The sequence below is a fragment of the Pristis pectinata genome, chromosome 21 (assembly GCF_009764475.1).
Source record: "Pristis pectinata isolate sPriPec2 chromosome 21, sPriPec2.1.pri, whole genome shotgun sequence".
In the NCBI taxonomy this organism is placed as follows: Eukaryota; Metazoa; Chordata; class Chondrichthyes; order Rhinopristiformes; family Pristidae; genus Pristis; species Pristis pectinata.
The window spans coordinates 18,845,791-18,870,396 of record NC_067425.1 but is presented as its reverse complement, the minus strand read 5'-3'; the positions used below and the strand labels follow the sequence as shown (position 1 = coordinate 18,870,396).

The following is a 24,606-nucleotide window of genomic DNA, read 5'->3' as shown; positions in this document are numbered from 1 at the left end:
GCAGCATCACTTGAATTAATTCTGCTTAACATTCTGAGTTATTGCCTGCTATCATATTTGACAGTGTGTCCAGAAGGGATTTTATAATTTAACTCAATAAGATACAAGTTGGACCATTACAGTTATGAGATTAGAAATGTGAGAGAGAAGTCAATGGGCCTCTTGCCAAGGCTAGGGGACAGTTGAAATAAATCCCAAAAATGAATTAAAAATGAATGTGATCTTCTTTGCATGTTATCTAACTATGAATGCCATTGTTGCTCTACTTGCAATTAAATCTTGCATGCAGAGTTCTTGCTAATTACTTAAATTGACGTAAGCAATGAAATTATGAGAGCAATGCGCTGTGTATTCAGTCTCATTTTCTTAAGCTTCTGTTTATTTTGTACATGTAAAGATGTGTGCAATATGCTCATGCAACATTCTGTAATGAGATCGCCTTACATCTAAGACTAAAATTCTTTTGTGTCCAGCAGATTGGAACAGACACTGCACCTGCATGTATCTGAGCTATCCATCTTAGTAAGCATTAAATTGCGGCTTGGTTGCCAGCTTGGTTTCCTGCAGATACTGGTTTGTTCATATAACTAATGTAATATGTAGCACCAAATTGCACTGATAGTAGTTTATTCAGTGCAGCTCATGCCAATCTGAAGCACACAACATAAAGAAATAATTATTTTGGACTGTGCAACTTCATTAAAAACCTGAAATTCTGTATGACTTTCTACCATGGAGTAAAAACAAAACGCCGGAAGTACTGAATAGGTCAGGCAGCATCTGTAGAGAGAGAAGCTGAGTTAACACTTCAGTTCAATAATCCTTTGTCAGAAGCTCATCTCCTGTTTCCTGGGATTCATCATAGTCACCCTTGAGGGTTTCTACTTCCCTCCTTGTTCTGCATAAGGCGTTGACAAAATCTGCAGCTTCTTTGCTTTCAGTTTGTTGCTTTACTTTGTTGGTGTAATGTGTCCTGTCTACGTACCCATGCCCATGGAGCCTGGCCTGAAGCACCAGGCTAGGTGACTGTAAAACATGGGCTGTCATCAAAAGGCACTTTTAGCAGTGGAAAAGAATGAACCGACTGTTCACAATGGCAAGTGGGGATGTGTAATCCACACTGGTTCTTTGGATCCTGCTGAGTTGGTGATTGTCTTATTTGCTTTGTAATTAATGAATGAACAATTGAGAGACTGAAGGCCATGTAGAGTCAGAGTGATACAACGTGGAAACAGGCCTTTCAGCCCAATTTGTCTATGCCGACCAGATGCCTATCTAAATTAATCCCATTTACCTGCATTTGGCCCATATCCCCGTAGCCCTTACCTATCCATGTACCTGTCCAAATGTATTTTAAATGTTATTGTACCTGCCTCAACCACTTCGTCTGGTAGCTGCTTTCATATTCGCACCAGGTTTTGCATGAAGAAGTAACCCCTCAGGTCCCTTTCAAATCTTGCTCGTCTAACCTTAAACCTATGCCCTCTGGTTTTTGATTCCATTTCTCTGGGAAAAAGACTGTGAATTAACCCTATCTATGCCCCTCGTGATTTTATGCACCAATTTTACACATTCCAGTAAAAGTGATAGCCTTGATGATAAATCCCTTCCCCCCACCCCTCATCCCCAGCCAAGCGAGAGAATAGAGGAGGGGTTTAAAAAATGAAATCCACAATACCCAACTGCAACAAGGGCTGCTGTATCCTTTTAACAACAATGGGTGTTGGGATATCAAGTGTGTCCCTTCCTGGAGAAGCAGCAAGCTCACTTCTGTATTAAAATTCGATCGGACATGGGGGAGTTGGTAGCTTGAGGAACAATAATTGCTCACGTTTCCAGCTTGCTGTGGCTGGGAGATTATTTTTTCTTGGGGTCAGTAACCATTGGATGCAAGTTCACTCTAAGGTTCGGAGAACCATCTCCCAGTGTTCGATCTTTGTAGAGTGTATCCTGTCCAACTGTTGTGTGACTGATGCTGATCTTGAGGTGAATGATAGTGTCTCCTGAAGTCAATTTCTCCTGAACAGTAAATAATAAATAAATCATTGGCCCATTGAATCCATGCTGTTTTTTGTTGAGGTAATCCAGTTGGAACCCCTTAGGAATTGTCATCCTTAAGGATTTGGACCCTGGACCTCTTGCATTTCAATCAGTGAAAGTTGAGTCATGTGAATCATAGTCCTAGATCAAAATAGTGAACTGGGTGCTCCTTGATACCACTGTTTGTCACTTACTTGATGCTTGTGTATACTTCAAACAACCTGATGTGTCAGAGGAGCCCTATGATGGCTTGGTTGCTTTGCTCCCACAGATATCTTCTGCAGTTGTAACCTTCTGTAGAATGCCTCATTCTAGTTCCAGATGTTGTGTGTAGGTCGTCGGTGGATGTTGTATCTTGACTGTGAAACGGAGCGGTCAAACAGCAGATCATTTTTTGGAAAGGTCTGAAACAAAAAAGGCCTCAGGATAGTGACAGACAAGAAGAGAATGACTCTGTTGTTGCACCCATATCCATTGTCCCTCTTGTGAATTTTTTTTTCATTGAGTCGCAGAGCACAGAAACAGGCTCTTTGACCCAACTGGTCCATGCCGACCAAGATTCCCACCTAAGCTAGTCCCTTTCGCCTGCATTTGGCCCACATCTATCTAAATCCCTCCTATCCATGTACCTGTCCAGTACCTTTTAAATGTTGTTAATGTACCCACCTCAGCCACTTCCTCTGGCAGATCATTCCACATAATGACCACCCACTGGGTGAAAAAGTTGCCCCTCAGGTTCCTATTAAATCTCTCCACTCTCACCTTAAACCTACACCCTCTAGTTCTTGATTCCCCAACCCTGAGAAAAAGACTGAGTGCATTCACCCTATCTATGCGCCTCATGATTTTATATACCTCTATAAAATCACCCTGCATTCTCCTACGCTCCAGTGCAAACAGTCTCAAGCTGCTCAACCTGTCTCCATAACTCAGTCCCTCAAGTCCCGGCAACATCCTCATAAATCTCCTCTGCACTCTTTCCAGTTTAATGGCATCTTTCCAATAGCAGGGTGACCAAAACCAAACACAACATTCCAAATGCGGCCTCACCAACATCTTGTATAACTGCAACATAACATCCCAACTTCTATACTCAATGCCCTGACTGATGAAGGCCTGCATGCTAAAAGCCTTCTTCACCACCCTGTCTACCTGTAATGCTACTTTCAGCGAACCATGTACTTGCACTCCTAGGTCCCTCTGTTCTGCAACACTCCCCAGAGCCCTACCATTGACTGTGAACATCCTACCCTGATTCGTCTTCCCAAACTGCAACACCTCACACTTATCCGAATTAAACTCTATACGCCATTCCTCATCCCACTTAGCTGATTAAGATCCCTCTGTAAATCATGATAACCATCTTCACTGTCAATGACACCACCTATCTTAGTGTCATCTGCAAACTTACTACCATATCTTGTACATTCTCATCCAAATCATTGATATAAATGACAAATAGCAATGGGCCTAGCACCAAGCCCTGCGGAAGACTACTAGTCACAGGCCTCCAGTCCGAAAAACAACCTTCCACCATCACCCTCTACTTCCATCAAGCCAATTCTGTATCCAATTAGCTAGATCTCCCTGGATCACATGCAATCTAACTTTTCATAATCTAACTTTTCATAGCAGCCTACCATGCGAAACCTTATCAAAGGCCTTACTGAAGTCCATATAGACCATGACTACCCCCCTGCCCTCATTGACCTTCTTTGTTACTTGTTTAAAAAACTCAATCAAGATCACGAGATGTGATCTCCCACGCAGTGGTAGTATTCCCTTTTCAGTAGAGTTCAGGCCCGCTCCAGAAAGAGCCTGGGAAGTGGAAAGTAGCTGGGTTTTCACCCAGCAAGGGTTTCTGTGGCCGACATATAACTCTTCAGTAGTCCTCTTTGAGAAAAGAAAGGAGAGTAACATGAAAGACTGTGGAGAAAGAAAAGGGGTAGGGCAAATTGGATGGTTTTTTCATGGGCTGAATGGCTCCCTTTAGGGCTTCATCACTCTGTTGAAGCTATTCTAAAGATAACAACAATGAGACCACCAAAGGTTTCTCAGTTTCTAGTAGCTCAAGCATCACATGTGTGAGCTCTGAGTTTGGACATCCTGGGGCAGAACACAACAAGTAGGTGGCCTCATCCTTACCTGATCATTGATTCTTTGTATTGCATCCAGGATTCAGACAAGGATGCATTCTGGATTCTCACTCCACAGAATGGACTGCACAGCGTCCTCGGGCAAAGTTAGAGACAGAAGGATCTGCTTCTTAATCAATAACTCGTGGTGCTCGGACGTGACGGTCCTGGCTTAAAAAATTTAAACCATCCAATATTATGAGAATTCCCTGATAGTAAATGAATAGAGCAAACTAATTTATGCATGAAACAAAAAACCTGAAATGGCAAAGCAAACATCATGCCAGCAACTAATGCTCTTTAACCATCTTATCTGACCAGTCCTGATCCTTGGATTCCCAAAACAGCCATACTCTGGCAAGGGACTGAAGGCCATGGTTTCGAGATTTATCTTGAGACTCTCTTTTCCTGCTTATGCTGCTGAAGTAAGCTTTAGATACTTCTGGCAGTGAGATATCAGTCCTATTAACACAGTGTAATGAGGTTGTGTATTCTCCCTTCTTGTGCCTGACCACAATAGAAGCTTTGTATTATTACTGGAACTGTGGAAGATTGGTCTGAATCTCTTGAGAAAATGCTTAAGAGGACCAATCCCCACGTGTGGGAGCATATTTCCTTTTCGCAGTGTAGTGTTGAGCCTTTTGAAGTATCTAAACAAATAAATGAGTTTAAGTATTATATGCAATGTATTTGTGTTCTAGGATAGCCATTAAAATAAAATGAGTACAGACCTGAAATATGACTGTGCATTTGGATGCACACTGGTACTGAGACACATTTTAATGTAAAATCAAAATTGATTTTCAATGATTTTCTTGTACCTTTAGACTTTAAATATGCTTTTAACATAATTGAGCAGTCTAACTGATCACAAATAAAACAAATGATACAGTGGCACTGCTGGTGGAGCTCCTGCCTCACAGCTCCAGTGACCCAGGTTCAATCCTGATCTCTATTCGGTATGGAGTTTGCATGTTCTTCCTATGACCGCGTGGGTGCACATGTTTGGTTGGCACTGACTTGGAACGTTGATGGACCAGTTTCATGCAGTATTCCTCTATGTTAAAAAGTGTTATTATGTTAGAATATCAGCAGTTTATTGATATGGGGAAAAATATACATTTTGGTTCATTTAAAGTAATATGGCATTTGTTAATAACAGGCCTGGTTGTTGGTCTTATTAAACTATTATTTCAAACTCGTAAGGCAGAACCTTCAAGATGAATTGGTAATTGGTTTATTGTTGTCCCACGTTCTGAGATACAGTGAAAAGCTTTTTAGTGCATGCCATCCAGACAGATCATTCTATACATAAGTACATTAAGGTAGTAGAGAAGGTAAAAAAAAACAGAATGTAGAATATAGTGTTACAATTACAGAACGTGCAGTGCAATTTGACAAATAAAGTGCAAGGACCATGAAGAGGTGGATTGAGAGATCAAGAGTTCATCTTTATTGTACAAGAGGTCCATTCAAGAGCAGAGTTCAAGAGTATAACAGCAGGATAGAAGCTGTCCTTGACCCTGGTGGTACGTGTTCTCAAGCTTTTGCATCTGCTGCCTGATGGGAGGGAGGAGAAGAAAGAATGACCAGGGTGGGAGGGGGTCTTTGATTATGTTGGCTACTTTCCTGAGGTAGCAGGAAGTGTAGACAGATTCCCTTTGGCCAGATTCTTGGACAACGGCTGTCTTGCTGGACAATGGCTGTCTTGCTACAGTGCAAAAGTAGCTCGTATCTACTTTTCATGCCTGTTAATTGCAACCCAGATATCAGGAGTAAGCTGGTGGTCAGATGCCAGTGTTTCTCACCTCTTGCAATTCCGCCTGACCCAGTCCAAGTGTCCTGAGTTGAGGGATTGGATGTGCAAAGTCCGCACATTTCGGTGCAGTAAAAGCCCACCCATCAGTCAAAGCTTCATTACTGACGTGAATCCCAATCCCTGTTCTGGGAACGTGCTGCCTCAATCTTAGATTCTTATGCAGATCCATAAGGTATTGGGTATCACATGCACAATGAACTCAGCTGCATCTTGGGGAGAATTCTTACGTTGAGTCAGAAGGTTATGTGTTTAAGTCCCACTTCGGCCATGTGATACTCTAGGTTGATGCCGTTCTAATGCAGTGACAGCTTTCAAATTAAGCATTAGACTGAGGCCCTGCCTGCTCTCTCAAGTTGGCATAAGAAATCATGGCATTCTATTGATGAGGAGTGGGATTCTCCGCAGTGTCCTGGCCCAAGTTCATCTTTTACCCTCTATTACCAAAATAGATTATCTCGTCAGTGGTTTTATTCATTCATGGACTCTGGGCATTACTGGTAATTTATTGTTCTACTTGTCCTTAAGAAGGTGATGTCAAGATGCTTTCTGGAACCACTGCAGTCCATGTGTTGAAACTCGTTCCCTTACTGCCATTAACAGGCGAGTGACAGGGAAAGCTCCAGATCATCATCATGTTCCTGGTTGTGTGATCGTGGTGTGTGCAAATTGACCGCTGTGCTTCCCGTATTTCCAATGCTGGTAGATGGTAGTTAGTATTAATAGTAATACATGCTACTTAATAGTCGGCATGGATGGAGTGTGCTGAAGTGCCTGTTTCTGTGCTGTCTGACTCTGACGCTAAACCTCAAGTGTACTTAATTTGCCATAAAGTACCTTAGGGTGTCCTGAGGCTGTGAGAGCATTTGGACAGCCTGTTTTCCTTCTGTTCTTCCTCCTCCTTTCTCCAGGGCAATTACAGGGAAATCCGCAGGCGTTCTGCTGAGTGGGGAATATCAGAAATGAAAACCAGTACATCAGAATTTTGGTGATAAGATAGGACTGGTGCTGCTCTCTCGATCACCGAGGCTTGCCTGACAAAGCCTTACTTTTAAAATTTCCGCATTTACTTTCCAATCCCTTCATGGTTCACCCTTCCCTGCATCTGTAATTCCTTCAGTTCATTGACCTTTTTAACTCTTTCTAACGCTGCCCTGTTGAGCATCCCTGATTTTTATTGCACTGTCATTGGTGGCCATGAGTTCAGCTGCCTCAGCTCTAAGCTCTGAAAGTTTCTCTTGAACCTTTTCTACCTCACCACCTCTGTCTTACCTTTTAAGATGCTCCTTAGAGACCTTTTAAACCAAGTTTCTAATCATCTCCTCTAATTATTCTTGATGTGGCTCAGTCAAATTTCCAATATTCTTGTAAACACCTTGAAATGTTTCGTATGTTTGAGGTACTTCATGAATGCAAAATGCTGTGTTGTTTTGTCATTCTTCCATATTTATTACCTACAGACATTATGAGGAACTAAGAAGCACCTGAAACCTCACCAACAACCCCAAACCATCTCAGGATGAATTTAAAAGGAAGTGAGTTGTATTCACCAAATATATCAATAAAATGGCTGCATTTGAACTAAATGGCACTGTGTGTTAATTGATGTAGACAACTCAAAGAATAGTTTCTGACACTGGTTTCTGGTGTGACTATGCCTTTCTCTTTGGTATATGAAATCCTGAAGGATGGATGAATCCATATCCAGGGGTCACTGCTTAAAATAATGGGTGCCCCATTTAAGATGAGGATGAGACCATGAGATGAAATCTTTTCTCTCAGGGTTGTGTGTCTTTGGAACTCTGTTCTTTGAAAGGTGGCGGAAGCAATATTTCTAAGGCAAAAGTGGATAAATTCTTGATAAGCAAGGGGGTGAAAGGTTGCTGCAGGAAGACAGGAATGTGGAGTTGAGGCTGCTATCAGATGAGACATTATCTCATGAGATGGGGGAGCAGGCTGAGTGACCTATTCCTGCCCCTGCTTTGTGACAACAGAAGCAGCTCCTGGATGATTTCAATCCTCTACAGTAGTGAGGAAAGTTCAGCAGCTACGTAATGGTTATGCATCCACTGCACATCGAACATTATATCGGGCTAGGTCAGCTGTTCAGAGCTGTCCAAGGTTTGGAATTAATGGCTTTTTTTGTCAGAAGATAATTTACTTGTTGGGTGTGACACAACTTAAGAAATATCTTGGTAAAAGAACCTCCTGCAGCTGGACCATACCCAGTGACACTTGAATGCTTCAGTTCACTTTTGGTGAAGCTGTTATGATAAAATATGAAATATTTAACCTCATTAAAATTCTTCTATGTTTATTCTGGACCATTGGTGTGAAAATTTGGCAGTACCCATATTGGGGTGGGTGGGGTGTCCAAAGTAGGCTTGGAAGTTGGCTGTGGGTCTCATTGGACTGACTGAAGAGAGTGCTGTGGGAGGGGCCACTCCAACAATTAATGTCTCAGGATCCCAGGCTCTGGGGAGTGGGAGAGATTGAAATCTTGTTTGGATCCTGGGATCTGGGTGTGGGTGGCATTGCTCCTAGCTTCCTAGTGACCCAGGTTCATTCAAACCCGATCCTTGTTGCTGACCGTGGGGAGTTTGCACATTTTTCCCTATGACTGCTTAAGTTTTCTACAGAAGTTCCAGTTTCCTCCAATAATCCAAAGACATGCATGTTGGTAAATTAACTTGTTACTATAATTTGCCCCAAATGTGTGAGTGAGTGGTGGAATCTGGTGTGTGTGTGTGTTGGTGGGGTGGGGTGGGGGGGGGGAAGAGGGTGAAGAGCTGATGGAAATGTGGGGAGAGTATGTTACATGGAAAATTAGGGGGATTATTCTCTACATCAGTGTAAAATTGATGGGCTCCTTTCTATGTCCAAAGGAAATACAGAGATGAGGTCTTGGAGATTGGAGGAGGAATGATTTGGGATTTGCTGGACTTCTGGAGTTCAGAAAGGCAAGCAAGGTTAGAGTGATGGTAGGGAGGGGAATTGGAGGCTCAAAGATTCATGGGGTGGGGAATGCATTGGGGATCCTGAAACTGACAATTCGTGATTAGATTTCTATTAAACCGATAGGGGGTGTGTTGGTGTCAAGATTCGGATTTTTCATGATTTACATCCCACTTAACCCTAAACTGTCTGAGTGGAGGAGTGGATTAAAATTCCTCCTCATCAGTTCAGTTGAAATGTGTAGTTACAAATGCAATGTATGTCGCACCAAAAGCACTTTCGGAATATGAGTTAGCCATTTTGTCCTTTGAACCTGTTTTGTCATTCAATTAAAGTATGGTTGAGCTCTGTCTCAATACCAGTCACCTCTCTAGAACACATTAGCTCATCAAAACTGTGTTGGACCAGTCTTAAATTTCCTATTGAAGAGCCAGAGCTCTTTTGGGAATGTGTTTCAGATTTTCTCCCCTCTTCATGTGTAGAACTCCAATATTATAACAATGATCCTTGAATCAGCTTAAACCCCTCAATCAGATCTTACCCCACCAATCTACATTCAGGGGAATGCAACCCTGGTCTGTGCAAACTTAGCACTTTTAGCCCTGGAATCATGTTGCTGAATCTACTGTACAGTGTGGTGCCTGTAGTGTTGTTATGTTATTGTATCCACTTTAAGAATACCATGTATTTCCCTTTTAAGAACAGTATCTAAGTTGTGAGTGTGTGCAGTAGCTAGTGCAAGATGGTAAAGAAGCACACATCTTCATTTTATTGAGCAGCAATGTGTATGTTTAGTTACTTAGATAAGAACTAAAATTATCATTGTTTATGGTGCATTTCTCCAGATGTAGCCTAAATCAAGTTTAAAACAACATGGACGTATTGACATTCCAGCTCTCTTGAGATCCAGTGTTCGTTAGTTTTTTAAATAAGTTCTGCCAATCTACCAGCTTTTGGTGATCTCTGTATGTGAACTAAATCCCTCTGAAAAGTGTGTGGGTTCTGGGTGGGGTGATTAGGGTGCATCAAGTACAATGAGCCTCCTCAAAAGTTGTGGTTCATTAAGGAAATATCCATGGATGGATAAAATGCACCTGATTACTGGGAAAAATTGCAAAAGAGCCACATTTAAATTTCTGTGAATACCTCTGCTCTCTGCTCCTCTGTAGTTTGAAGCCTCTCTCGATTTAGAAAATATAGCTGCCTTTGCTTCATGCATCCTAGCCTAAAACTCTTCTGTTGTCTCTGTGAGCAAGGCTATTTCATCATCCTAATGTTAAGGAGCTGTTCTCTCTTCTTAAATATTGGATGTTATTTGGAGTAAATCATTCATTACAGCACCAATATGAATGAGAGTATCTGACATACATCATTATAGACATTTAATGTTTTCCACTTCGGCTGGAATGTGGTCGCTATATGCTTGAGGTTAATTATCAGGGGTAAAAATATTTGTTTGCTTTTCTTGGAAGCATTCAGACTGATGAGAAGTTCATTTAGACTGGCAAAAGAACTAAGTTATAGCAAAAGAATAGGGATCCCTGTGAAAATCTCTCCTCCAGCAGTCTTGCTTCATTTCATTCTCATCTCAGTCTTTACTCTTGACACAGGATGATTTTTTTTTGCAGTACAATTGCAGTCTAAGTCAATGTTTAATTGTCCTTTTAATAAGCATTTCAGGTCTAAAAGTCATCACAGGACCCAAGTCCACAGCAGTTGTTACTTGCATTGAAACACTTTAATTGCTCTCAGTTAACTGATGGACAGTTATTACTAATTAATACCTCTTCTTTGTAAATCCACTAATAATCTAACAACATTTTTATTCTCATATGCACAACCTAGTTTATCAATGACTGATATTTTAAGGATTTACCACATCATAATTACTGTTTAGACAACTTATTGGTCCTAAAAAAATGTTATCCATGTAGGAATGTAATTTTCCCAGATAAGTATTTCAAAACATAATAGATTTCAATTATGTTTTTTTGTTTATATTTTAGCTGCAATCTTATTCTTATCAGCCTTGTACAATTTTTAATGGAAGGTTACCGATCTGAAATCTTAACTTTGTATTTCTCTCCACAGATACTGACTGACCTGCTGAGTATTTAAAGCATTTTTACTTTATTTGAATTTTTTGGCATCTGTAGTATTTTGTTTTAGGATTATAGTTATGATTTTTATTCTATGCTTTTCTAAAACATTTAAAATATCAGTTAAAGGTCATGCTTTTTCCTTCCTTTTTAGTGTCTGAAAATTCTTAAGTATGATTGGCTGCTTAAACAACTTGATGACAACAGTAGTTCTCTTGAATTAATGTCAGGAAGGTGGGCAGTGCACATGCTCCTGTTTACATCAATGGTGCTGAGGTCAAGAGGGTTGAGAGCTTCAAGTTCCTAGGAGTGAACATCACCACTAGCTTGTCCTGGACCAACCATGGCCAAGAAAGCACACTGGTGCCTCTATTTCCTCAGGAGGTTAAAGAAATTTTTATAGATGCACCATAGAAAGCATCTTATCTGGATACATCATGACTTGGTATGACAACTGCTTTGGCCAGGACCGCAAGAAACTGCAGAGAGTTGTAGGTACAGCTCAACATATCACAGAAACCAGCCTCCCCTCCATGGAGTCTATCTACACGTTCCGCTACCTTGGTAAAGCAGTCAACATGATCAAGGACGCCACCCACCTTGGACATGCTCTCGTCTCCCCCCCCCCCCAAAAAGCAGAAGGTACAAAAACCTGAAAGCACGTACCACCAGGCACAAGGACAGCTTCTGTTATAAGACTATTGACAATCTCCTAGTATGATAAGGATGGACTTTTGACCTCACAATTTACCTCACTATGGCCTTGCATCTTATTGTCTGCCTGCACTGCACTTTCTCTGTAACTGTAACACTTTATTCTGTAGAGATACACAAGACTGCAGATGCTGGAATCTGGAGGAACTCAGCGGGTCATGCAGCATCTGTGGGAGGAAAGAAATTGTTGATGTTTTGGGTCAAAACCCTGCATCAGGACAGGAATTTATTCTGCATTTTGTTATTGCTTTTCCCTTGTACTGCCTCAATGTACTGATATGATGAAATGATCTGTATGGATAGCATGCAAGACAAAGTTTTTCACTTGGAAGATGTGACAATAATAAACCAATTTACCAAAAGCTACTGCAAAACCCGTATTCTTATACCATCAGTTTTTAAGGCCTTACCATGTTTCTCCTTTTAACAAAAAAAAGCCTAAACTCCTAAGTGCTTTTAATATTCCATATTTGACAGAATTGTTCATGCAAAGTTTAATCTTTACAATTGTATCTTTATTTACTCACACATTGTCACATTTTTGCCTATTTCATTTTCTTATGAGTAAATCTTTGCTGCTGCTTATCATCCACAGCATCATTTGCTACTACTACTAATACCCTCCACTATTTTTGTACAGTTTGCAAATGCTGACTGCGCCCAATATTGATGCAAACAAACAGATACAATCAAGTTGTAAATGTGCGATGTTAATAAGATGAAGGTTTATGTCAGAAAGCAGCACATTTGAATTGTATGAGCTTTGAAAGTAACTTCTTTTGCTTATAATTTTGTACACATTGTGTCATTTCCAACTGCTCTCACAAGTACTTCAAACTCGTTCTTATCAAATCATTATTGAATCTCCTTAGAATTCATGCAAAAAGAGGCTGGAGCCATAGAGAACATGTCAATGACAGAACTGTATGTGTGACAACTGTAAAACTGTGGAGTTATTACGGCACAGGAGGAGACCCTTTGGCCTATCGAGTCAATGCCATTTTTGTTCAAGATTCACAGTGGCATCCTTTAGTAGATAGAATGGATACGTTATTTGAACAGTTAATTTTAGAATGCGTATATGTAGAGCTTTAAAAGTACTTTAAATTAAATCACTGAGAAGAAACACAATATCTAATTATTGCAAGGACTTATTGAGTTCAATAAGTCAAGGTTGCCAAGGAAGTTTTTCTTCGAAGCTAATTTCGGTCGAGATAAAATGTCAAATGTCAGGTCTGCTCAATAATTTTCAATCTTTGCTGAATCTTTTTTCCTTTCCCTAATCAACATTTCACCCTGAGGCATTTTCTTCTTCTCAACAATCCTGCACTGCTTGCCTCTATGCATCCTCTCTGTACTTAGCTATGGTTTCCGGGATTGCCATTTAGTAAATAGAAGCGGCCATTGCTTAGAGAGGCAAAGGTTGAATGTGCATTTAGTTGAAGAGCTTACTTCAGTTATGAACATGTGGTCCATGTAACATCCCAGCACAGGCTTTATCTATAATATGTAAGCTGAGATTTGGATCCTGCCTTCTCACTCTACAGTCACAGATGGAGCAGTCTTCTTTGTAGTATTTGAAGCTGACATCCTGATGCCTCAAAGTTAAACTTCAACAGAAAATCAAATCCTAATTGTAGATTTACTGCAGAAAAAAGAAATCTGATTAACTGCAACTCCTGCATTGCCCTTTGTTCTGCTCCCACCTACTGTCCGTGCAACATCATCATTCATCAATGATTTATCTCATAAATCTGCAGTTGGAAAGGACACGTATGTACCACATCTATGAAACTAATGTAGTTCAGGGAAGTGTAACTGAAAGTATAGCATTTGAAATACAGCATTTTAATTAAAATAATTGGCAGAGGGGGAATTATGATGCTGTTAGGCAGGAACTTGGGAGCGTAAATTGGGAACAGATTTTCTAGGGGAAGTGCACAGTGGAAATGTGGAGGTTGTTTAGGGAGTTCTTGCATGGGGTTCTGGAGAGGTTTGTCCCATTGAGGCAGGGTAAGGATGGTAGAGTGAAGGAACCGTGGTTGACAAGAGACATAGAATATCTTGTCAAGACGAAGAAAGAAGCTTACCCAAGGTTTAGAAAGCAATGATCAGACAGAACTCTGGTGAGTACAAGGTAGCCAGAATGGATTTAGGAGAGCTAGAAGGGGGCATGAGAAGGTCTTGGGAAGTAGGATTAAGAAAACCCCAAGGTGTTCTACACGTACGTGAGGAATAAGAGGATGACTAGAGTGAGGGTAGGACCGATCAGGGATAAAAGAGGAAACGTGTGCCTGGAGTCTGAAGAGGTAGGGGAGGTCCTTAATGAATACTGTGTTTCAATATTCACCAGTGAGGGAGACCTTGACGTTTGTGAGGATGGCATATGACAGGCTGATACACTAGGGCGTGTCGGCATGAGGAAAAAGAATGTGCTGGAACTTTTAAAAATCATTAAGATAGATAAGTCACTGAGGCTGGATGGGATATATCCAAGGTCATTATGGGAAGTGAGGGAAGAGATTGCTGCGCCTTTGGTGATGATCCTTGCGTCCTCACTGGCCACAGGAGTAGTGCCAGATGATTGGAGGGTGGCAAATGTTCTTCCTTTATTCAAGAAAGGATGTAGGGATAACCCTGGGAATTATAGGCCAGTGAATCTTACTTCAGTGGTGGGCACATTACTGGAGAAGATTGTTAGAAACAGGATTTGCGGGCATTTGGAGAAGTATAGGCTGATTAGGGACAGTCAGCATAGCTTTGTGAAGAGCAGGTCGTGCCTCACGAGCCTGATTGAATTCTTTGAGGATGTGACAAAGCACATTGATGAAGGTAGAGCAGTGGATGTGGTGTACATGGATTTTAGTAAGGCGTTTGATAAGGTTCCTCACGGAAGGCTCATTCAGAAAGTCAGGAGGCATTGGGATCCAGGGAAACTTGGCTGTGTGGATTCAGAATTGGCTCACCCAAAGAATACAGAGGGTGGTTGTAGATGGAGTGTATTCTGCCTGGAGGTCGGCGACCAGTGGTGTCCTGCGGGGTTCTGGGATCCCTGCTATTTGTGATTTTTATAAATGACTTGTATGAGGATATGGAAGGGTGGGTTAGTAAGTTTGCAGATGACACGAAGGTTGGTGGTATTGTGGATAGTGTAAAAGGTTGCTGTAGGGTACAACAGGACATCGATAGGATGCAGACCTGGACTGAGAAGTGGTAGATGGAGTTCAACCTGGAAAAGTGTGAAATTATACACTTTGGAAGATTGAATTTGAAGTCAGAATACAAGGTTAATGGCAGGAATCTTAGCAGTGTGGGGGAACAGGGGGATCTTGGCGTCCATGTCCATAGATCCCTCAAGGTTGCTGCGTAGGTTGATAGGATTGTTAAGAAGGCGTTCATTAGTTGGGGGTATTGAGTTCAAGAGCCATGAGGTAATGTTGCAGCTCTATAGAACTCTGTTTAGACCACACTTGGAGTATTGTGTTCAGTTCTGGTTGCCCCATTATTGCCAGGATGTGGAAGCTTTAGAGAGGGTGCAGAGGAGATTTACCAGGATGATGCCTGGTTTGGAGAGCATGTCTTATGAGGAAAGGTTGAGTGAGCTAGGGCTGTTCCCTTTGGAGTGAAGGAGGATGAGGGGTGACTTGATAGAGGTGCACAAGATGATAGGAGGCATAGATCGAGAAGACTTTTTCCCAGGGCGACAATGGCTAACATGAGGGGACATAATTTTAAGGTGATTGGAGGAAGATATAAGGGGGATGTCAGGGGTAAGTTTTTTTACACAGAGAGTGGTGGGTGCGTGGAACGCACTGCCAGCAGAGGTTTTGGGGGCAGATCCATTAAGGGCATTTAAGAGACTCTTAGCCCTCCATTCATGTGTCTATGTGGGAGGGAGGGGTTAGATATATAATAGAGCAGGGTAAAATGTCGGCACAACATCATGGGCCAAAGGGCCTGTATTGTGCTGTAATGTTCTAAAATGCTTTTTCACATTGTTTCCATAACACACAAAGAGTCACAAATAAGAGAGCAACTGTGGTTATGTGATGCTGTGAATAATCTGATCATGTTGAACCAAGAATAGGGTAAAGGAGAAACTGAATGACAGGAAAATACCTTCTCTTGTATCAAGGATGCTAAGTATTAATTTAATTCCCATTTATTTGTTATCAGTCTCTCTAAACACTCTCAAACTTATTTCCTCTCTTCTCTAAATGTTAACTTGTTAGATAATGCCATTATGCCTTTAACACAGCCCAGTTACAAAAGTTATGATGACATACAGAGACCTTTTTGTAATGTCATATACAGAGCAAAGTTGTCTAACAAACTGGAGGTAGTCTGCTGTTTTAATCCCAGGACAAGCTGCCTTGGTAATGGAGGAATACTTGTTAAGATATTGAGGATTCCAGAAAGGAGCAAAAATCATTTTTACAAGGAACAACTTGATAAGTGCCATGTATTTGAGGTACTGCTATCAAATGTAACTGTCATATTACAGGACACTTGAATGATAATTGAGCAGTGTTAGTTCTAGGTGAAGCACGCTTGATGTGGTTGAATAGACACCACTTTTGAATATAGGACTTTGAGCTGATGAGTACATCATCTGTTGCTTTGCATTGACACCAATTTTCTGTCACTTATCCCTTATACAGAGTCTATTCAAAAACTCTGCAGCCTTGAGTAGGCTCAGGAAAACAGTTAATGTACCCTTGAAGAGATAAGTAGATCCCTGGCAGAGATGAGTTACGTGAATCATTATTGACTTGGTCAAAAATATACATATATTTGATAAATACCACAATATTCCTCAATTACCACAGATGTTGAAAATAAAAACTCAAAAATATTTTGAAAGTGCAATATTTTATGCAATAAGGTAATTGTCATCCACTCTTTTAAAAGCAGATAGGCAAGCTGATCATAACACTGTGATCTGCTTTCCTGATGACTGTTGTTGTGTTGCGTGACCATACAAACAGAAACTCTGCTCAGTTTCTGTATCCTTTATGAAACTTTCCCATAGAGTCGAATAAAGATGTGAAAAAGCCACTTAGACTTGAAAAGCTTCTGTACCTTTTCATCTGGTCAAAATTAGATGGCATTATTGTTAACTTAGTTTGGGTCTGACATGAGAGAGCTGCCACAGATACAGATTGATACAACAGATACATGCCACTTGTCAAGAGTTTAACAAATACCAATAGATCTGGGTGCACATGGAAAATAAATGTGCCTGACACAATAGTCTGACATATTGTATTTTATAACTGGTCCATTTTAAATGATCTGCAACCTATTATTTTGCAATATGAATTTGTTAGGTTTGTGGGATAAGTTAGCCACTGCACTTAAGTCAAATTGAGAAAACTGAACCCAGTTCTTTTTATTGCAGGTGACATGTACAGAGATTCTCTCAGTAGGCAGGGATGTCCTACACAAGGCAGTGTGGAGGGACAAGAGGATTCAGAGGTATGTACTTTTAAGCAAGTTTATGCTTTTAAACATATACGTAAAAGTTAAATCACATTTTTGATGCTAAACAAAATTCAGGCAACTTTTTAAAGGTGAGTAGGTTTAAAAACTCTATTCTCTGACTTAGGAGCCATGAAAAAGGGATCATCAGATTAAAATTACCAGTTAAGCTTATGAGGAGAGATATTAGGTGAAAGATGTGGAAGCTTGGAATATTTTGCAAAAGGGAATTATTGAGGCAAGGAGCATTGTATTTGTTTAAAGGAAAATTAGATACATTGGAAGTGGAAATATATCTCATTTGAGAGGTGTACTTCAGGAAAGATGTTGAAAATTGTAGGTAGTAAACTGACCAGGGGATATGGCTTGGATTGCCTTTCAAGTGAGTCAGCACAGTCAGATTGGGGAAATTGGTATCCTTTAGTGTGGTGAACTTTTATGGTTCATTGATGCTTCTTCAGATACTCAGCAGACAATACTTCTGAAAAGTAGTTGTTTCAAATACAAAGGAAAGCTAGGTTGTTGTACGATAATGTGGTAGTGATGTGCAAATTGCATAATCACTAAAGCAATATTGTTTTTCCATTTCTTTTACTATGTGTTTGAAATTAGGGAGGAAATTAATAGGAAAAACTAGTTTGGGAAAAGTCAAGTTCAAATACAGTCAATAATACCTACATTGCCTTCTGTCTGTGAGGGTTATACTTGAAATGAACTTGTTCTAGTGGACCTCGCAAATATTAGTGATGAGACCACAGAATAATTTAAAGTCAAAATGGAAAATATTCAGTTCTCCGGTGCTTCAAAACTGCACCTTGATGATTATAAACAAGTAACTCTACTCACAAAAATATAGTTAATTGATTTCCTGCCATAATGAATTGGATGCCATTTCCCAATGGAAATTAGTAAGTAATTGAGAGGCTGCAGAGTTTTGTTTTATACAGGTAGTGCAATTAAATTATAGACAGGGGAATAAAGCCAAGTACAATGCAACCAAGATAAATCAACGTTGACTTAATTCATCTTGGTTGTGCAGTTAGTTTTTTTTCATCGGATCAGAGAAGCTGTTTTCAATGGGCAATGAAAGAGCATCTTATTCAAACCCTGTGCTTGCAAATGTTTATGATTAATTAAGTAAACGGATAAGTGGAGCTATGTTAGTTAAGGTCCTATTGCAAAAATTTGATTTCAAGGGCAGCAGATGTTACCTGGACTTAGTTTGTTAGCTGATGGAGTTGGTTTCACACGCAATCGATATCAATGAGGTATATTTCATCTGGAAAACAGTTATATATACAATACGTGGTTTAGCCATTGGACCACAACCATCAGCCGGATTAAGACTCCCAGGATAAAAAGTTGTCCAGGATCACCTGCCCTGTATAGAACTGACTTTCAGAAATGGAGGATTCTAATACATTGTGCATTTTGAACGAGTGACCCAGGATAGATTTCTGTCTCTGATCTTGCTAACGGTGTACGGTTGAATTCCGTTTACAGTGTATGCTTGAAACTCCCTCCATAGTTCAATAATTTTCTGATACTGCCTAATATATTAAGAATTAAGAGTTGTGCTAAATATTTTTTTAAAAAGTGCTTTCAGGAGAGAAAAATGAAAAGTTAGCATGGAATATTGCAAAAAAATGCATATAAAATTTTCCCCTGTACCATATCTAAAAATTATATGGAAAACGCAAAGATGTTTTAGTTCATTTACTGTTGTACACCAATAATCAAATTAATTTAAAAGAAAGCTCAGTGTTAATCTTGTAGGGCTTTCTCTCCACTTAGCTGTACCTTTTTTCAGGATGCTCTGTCTCAACAGGATGTGAAAAAGTGCAAGATTCGTGTACTTATTCTGGTACTTCATGGAGGGAATATTCTGGACACAGGAGGAGGAGACCAGAACTCCAAGGCAGCTGATGTCAATACCTTTACTTCAGTTCTCGAAAAAGTTACCAGTGCCCATTTTCCAGCAGCTCTCGGCCACTTTCTCATCAAGTTAGTCCCATGCCCTCCTATCTGCTCTGAGGCCTTTTCACTGGTTTCTAAGTAAGTACCTCTGGATATATTTAAGTGCAATTTTCATGATGTGCTGTGTATATGTAAGATTCGAATTTTAATAGGACTCTTGGCTGGCCAGAAGGTGTTTTCTTTCTTTCTTTCCTCCCAATAGAAAATCGAAGCAAAATCTCAAATCCATTTGAGATTTTTTGTTTGTTCTTTTGTTTTTTTTATTCATTGACAATTCTCGTTATTTTTGCGGCCTTCTCTTTTTGATAGTCAGTTAAGTGGTGTGTAGGTGACCTTGATAAGACACACAAATCAAACTGGTACTGAAGGAGGCAGAATGAGATAAAACGTGCAAAGCATGCAGTTCACTGAGAGGGCAGCTTGCTCTTAGATGTGGTCAGTGCTTGTGATGTGCTGGGACTGGTACACAGCACTCACTGCAGTTTCACAAGTCCTGCAATCCTTTGTTGTACGGAGAAGCCAAGAGAGAGTAAATGAATAAAATATCCATAACTTTTCATGGAAGAGGTGCTTAAAAAAAGATAATTTTTGCAGCCAACTTCTGAGCATTCTAATGTTGACTCAGCTGTGCCTGAACATGGTCAACCTTGCCTCTGCCTTCTTTCGCTCCCCTCAATTACATCACAGGTTGGCTGGTCATCCCTTTTGTTTTACCCTTGTGCTGTTCTCACTCCTGCCTACAATTGTGGTTTCCCTGGTTGTTCACTTGGCAGTTAAATGCTGATGAAAATTGCTGAGAACTAACCTGAGGAGTCTTTCAAATATGCCAGTGTTGTGGTGGGTACCTGGCAATGAATCTCTAAGCTGAAATGTGGAAGCCTCACAGAATGCAGGATATAGATTGACCAGAATAGTGGTTTTGCTATTGGATTAGTAATGCAAAAACCAGGTAAAATGATGGGGAAGGCGAGTCCGCACCCAATCATTACAACTAGGGAATGCAAATTCAGTTTATTAAATAAATCTGAAACAAAATCTGGTATAAGTAATGGATATTATAGGATTACTGGATTGAAATGAAATCTCATCCAGTTCATTGTTATGCTTAAGGGAAGGAAATGTGCAAAGTGTACATAGCCTAGATAACTGCAAACTGACAGCAATGCAAACTCTTAACTGCATTCAGTGATGCCAGAAGAAACCATTCAGTTCGAGCAACGGACGTTTTGCATGCAAGTGCTGGCCTTGCTACTGATGCTCTTTTCTAAATGAATTTTTAAAGGAATAGGGAATGAGGAAGGATCACTTCAAGCTCTACCACTATTCAGAGCATTGAAAATAAATAGTTGTAATTTACGGTATATGTTAAAACATTTTATAGACTCAGAAAATGCTTGAAAACTGCACCATTTCACTTGGAGTTTTGCCATTATAGTATTAGACTGAGCATTTTTTTTTGGTGATAAATCGGGATTGATGTATTGGCTCTGTTGTAGATTATCTGTCATTACAAACTCCAGGTATTAAGTGTTAGGATCTGACATTGCAACTGAATGCAAGCATTAGCCCGAAACACCTGGAGGTTCTGGCTGCAAGCAGGTATTATAATAATAGAGTCAACATAGAGCAAGTGTTGTGTGATGACAGCACTTTTTATACTCCTTTGATGGCAAACCCAGCATTTAGTACCTAGCCCTAGTTGGCCTTGGTTGAAATAGCTTGTTAGACCTTCCAAATGTAGCTTGATGTTAACCATATTGCTGTGAGTCTGAAAATACAAATGGCTGGACTAGGTAGGGATGACAGATTTCCTTCTCTGGAAGGCACTGGTAAATCAGATGGGTATTAATGGCACCCAGTTGTTTCATGTTCACAACCCGTGATGCTACCTTTTCGCTCCAGGTTTATTTTACAATTGTGTAACTAAATTTCTTTGATAAGCTTTGAGCATAGGTCATTAGATCTTTTGATTTGGATAGTTAACTACCATAATTAAAATGCCACCACACCAATATAGTTAAAGTGGAACACTTCTCCCCACTATCCTCTCGCATCTGCTCACTGAGTTCGGTCACTTGCAGTCAAGTCTTGTCTTGCACAGGTGCATTGCAATAATTTCTTAAATCTTCGATCCTTTAATCCAATGCAAATACAGGGAATTGCTTTAGTGCTTTTGATGAGAGATTTACTCCAATGTCCTCTTTTCCCATATATTCTAATTCTTTCCGAAATGTGACTGCTTTTGCTCAATTGTTGGGAGATGGGAGAGTTGACACTCTCTAAGGTAGAATAATTTTCACATCTGCTGTGCAATCCTGCCTCAGTGATCAGTGGCACACGTAAAATACAAGAACTGGGACCCTGGTGAGCACGGGAACAGAGGACCCGATGAGTGGAAAGGGAGTGTTATAAATGTTACCAGGTGAACCATCAGGATTTCCTAACAGTAGGATTGAGGAATATCAGAGTTTTACTGTATTGCAATAAGGATGGTATGTTGATTTCCAGTTGCCCTGCTGGAGGGAAACGTACTTCCTTCATACTCAAGTGAACTAAAATGAGCAGAATATTATCATGGGTGTAATTTTTCTTTGCCCATTGTCCTGGTACAAGCAGCTGTAATTGGTCTGGATGCAATTTGGTGTCTGCTGCAGATTGTGAAACAAAGATGATTTTTCGATGTTAACGATAGGAAGAGAATGTTGCAAAGCCTGTAGAAATAACATTCATTTATTGATCTTTTCGTACTTCAGTTTCAAGCTTTTGCTGAAATCTGTGATGTACCGCAGTTGACAATAAAGGCTCATGGTAAAATTATTTCATACATAATTTGTGCGCCTGTGCTTCCAAAGGCATGACTTGTAATGCACGATATTTAGGTTTTCAATTGCAAGCTTCCTGAATGATACTTAGGTTAGGTAGCAATATGAAACAGATCTTGTATCTCATTGTACATTATATTGTTTATCTACAGATGCAAAGACACTCAGGAGAAGGGGCTGGGAGGTTCAAGGGCTCGGTGGTGTGTAACATTGGGCCAAATCACACTTGTTCTGACTTATGCCTTGCATTCGCCTCTTGTGGAATTCCCATGTCCTGAAGGTATTGCTGCCATGACCATCCTGCAAAGTGGTGTAGTCCACGAGTGGTGACTTGGCTTAGGAAGTGGTGTAGTCCACGAGTGGTGACTTGGCTTAGGTTGTGGATTGTGATGCTCTGTTCTAAGTCTGCCCTGCTGGCCTTCTGACAGCTTGTGTTGGCAGTCTTTTCCACCTGATCCAACGATCACAGCCAGAAGTCAGAGTTGAAGCACATTGATTTAACACGCACGTTTACCTCATGAAAGTAATTACAACATAAATATTAACTGAAAGAAAAGTATTCTTTTCAAGGTCGGCAACCCCATTCAAATGATGTGTCAGCTGGGGCTGGCCTGAAGCTGAGGGGTGAGCTCCCATAAATATTATTAAATTCAGAGGAGAACCAGAGTTGATAAAACTGTGTTTACGTGTAACCTCCCCGCAATAATCATTGTCTCCTAGGAATACAGGCTGTCATTTTCTCTGTGGGATGCCACTTAAGAGAGCTGTTTTGAAAATTGACAAGCAGTCACTTCTATTGATACTTGTGCAACGATACTCTATTAACCAATGTAACAAGGGACAGCCTGATACTATACCATTGTAATTCGGCAGGGTGAGACGATGAATAGATGTTCATGTTAACTGGCCCTCATAAACACCATTCATTATAATAACGTAGAAGAATAGTTACTGTATCGAGTGAGTTTGTGTGTTTTCCGACTTATGGACAAAATCAACTTTAAAAATGGAACCCAGGGACAGCCTGTACAATACATATATTCTACTATAGCAGCCATGTGGTGCATTTAGCATTTTTTTAAAATCCTCCTGTCTTCATTATTTAATATTGTGGAGAGTTTACTTTGAAAGAGATGTAAAACTGTTCCCTAACGTTGCATCTCATGAATACTGGACTAAATGAACTGCAGTGAAAGTGACTGCATGTTGATGTGTACCTCTTTGACCAATTCATGTTTGATGCAGTCTGTACCTTGACTGTGCACCCGTCCCTCATGCTATTCCCATTGCAATGGCTCCCAATGACCCAAGGCCTTGCTGCTGCAGCCACCCCACAAGGCAGAGAAGTCTGTGAGTGGTGACAAGGCTTCAGGTGGCCTTTTGACTATGTTGTCAAATGTCTTTCTTACAGTTCAAATGCCTCGAACAAAAATAAAATCAGAGACATGTAAAAACAGTTGAAATATATCTAAATTTTTTTTTTAAATTATCTTAAAATTAAATAAATTGAATTAAAAACACATCCATCCATCAACAGTAGACAATAATTAGGAAATGAAGGGAAGAGAAAACCGTCCACCTACCTTTCTGATGCAGGTGGGTGAATGCAATCCTTTGGCTCAGGGCAATCTTGTTATTGGTATTGGTTTATTATTGTCACTTGTACCGAGGTACAATGGAAAACTTGTCTTGCATACCGATCGTACAGGTCAATTCATTACACAATGCAGTTACACTGGGTTAGTACAGAGTGCATTGAGGTATTACGGGTAAAAACAATAACAGTACAGAGTGAAGTGTCACAGCTACAGAGAAAGTGCAGTGCAATAAGGTGCAAGGTCACAACAAGGTAGATCGTGAGGTCATAGTCCATCTCACTGTTTAAGGGAACTGTTCAATAGTCTTATCACAGTGGGGTAGAAGCTGTCCTTAAGTCTGGTGGTCTGTGCCCTCAGGTTCCTGTATCTTCTACCCGATGGAAGAGGAGAGAAGAGAGAATGTCCCGGGTGGGTGGGGTCTTTGATTATGCTGGCTGCTTCACAGTTCCTGCACATGATGGTGAATTCAGGGTTGAATGGGTGGTTTACTGCTCTGACATCTGCCCCTCCAATGTGCTCCATACCTTTGGACTACTTTGCACTGTTGTGGAAGTCAGGAACGCATGATCCACGAGGAGCAACTCCCCAGTAGTTCTCTTCCAAACCGTCAGCAGTAGGTGAATGGGTTTCAGTGCATTGAAGTTTCTCTGTGTTATGCATCATTTACGTTATTAAACACCTATGAAATAGAATTTGTTTCTAGAAGAAGGTTCAACAAAACCTGTAGGTGAAGGCTTGAAACATTATTTTGGCACGTAATGTAGAGTACTGCAGGTGCAGCAATTAATGCATGAGATGAGCTTTTCTCTATATTAACTGGGTAGAAGAGGGTAGGTGTAGCTTGTGATTTGTAAGATTAGTAATATGCATTGCTATAAACCAAAGTTGAGTCATGCCTCTTATTCCTTGTAATGTAAATAGTTGATTTCTCCTGACCCTTTAAAGAAGGAAAAGATCTCTGTCCAGCTA

General features: G+C 40.4%; 1 protein-coding gene across 9 annotated transcripts in view; it reads left to right on the top strand.

Moving 5' to 3' along the window:
* pitpnm3 (PITPNM family member 3) overlaps window positions 1-24,606 on the top strand; it is a 422,801-nt gene that overhangs the window by 238,303 nt on the left and 159,892 nt on the right. For all 9 annotated transcript variants that reach the window (XM_052035330.1, XM_052035325.1, XM_052035327.1 and 6 more), the window contains 2 exons: window positions 17,161-17,237; window positions 19,069-19,295. In XM_052035330.1, coding sequence (XP_051891290.1) covers window positions 17,161-17,237; window positions 19,069-19,295 — 304 coding nt within the window. The remainder of the gene's footprint in view (window positions 1-17,160; window positions 17,238-19,068; window positions 19,296-24,606) is intronic.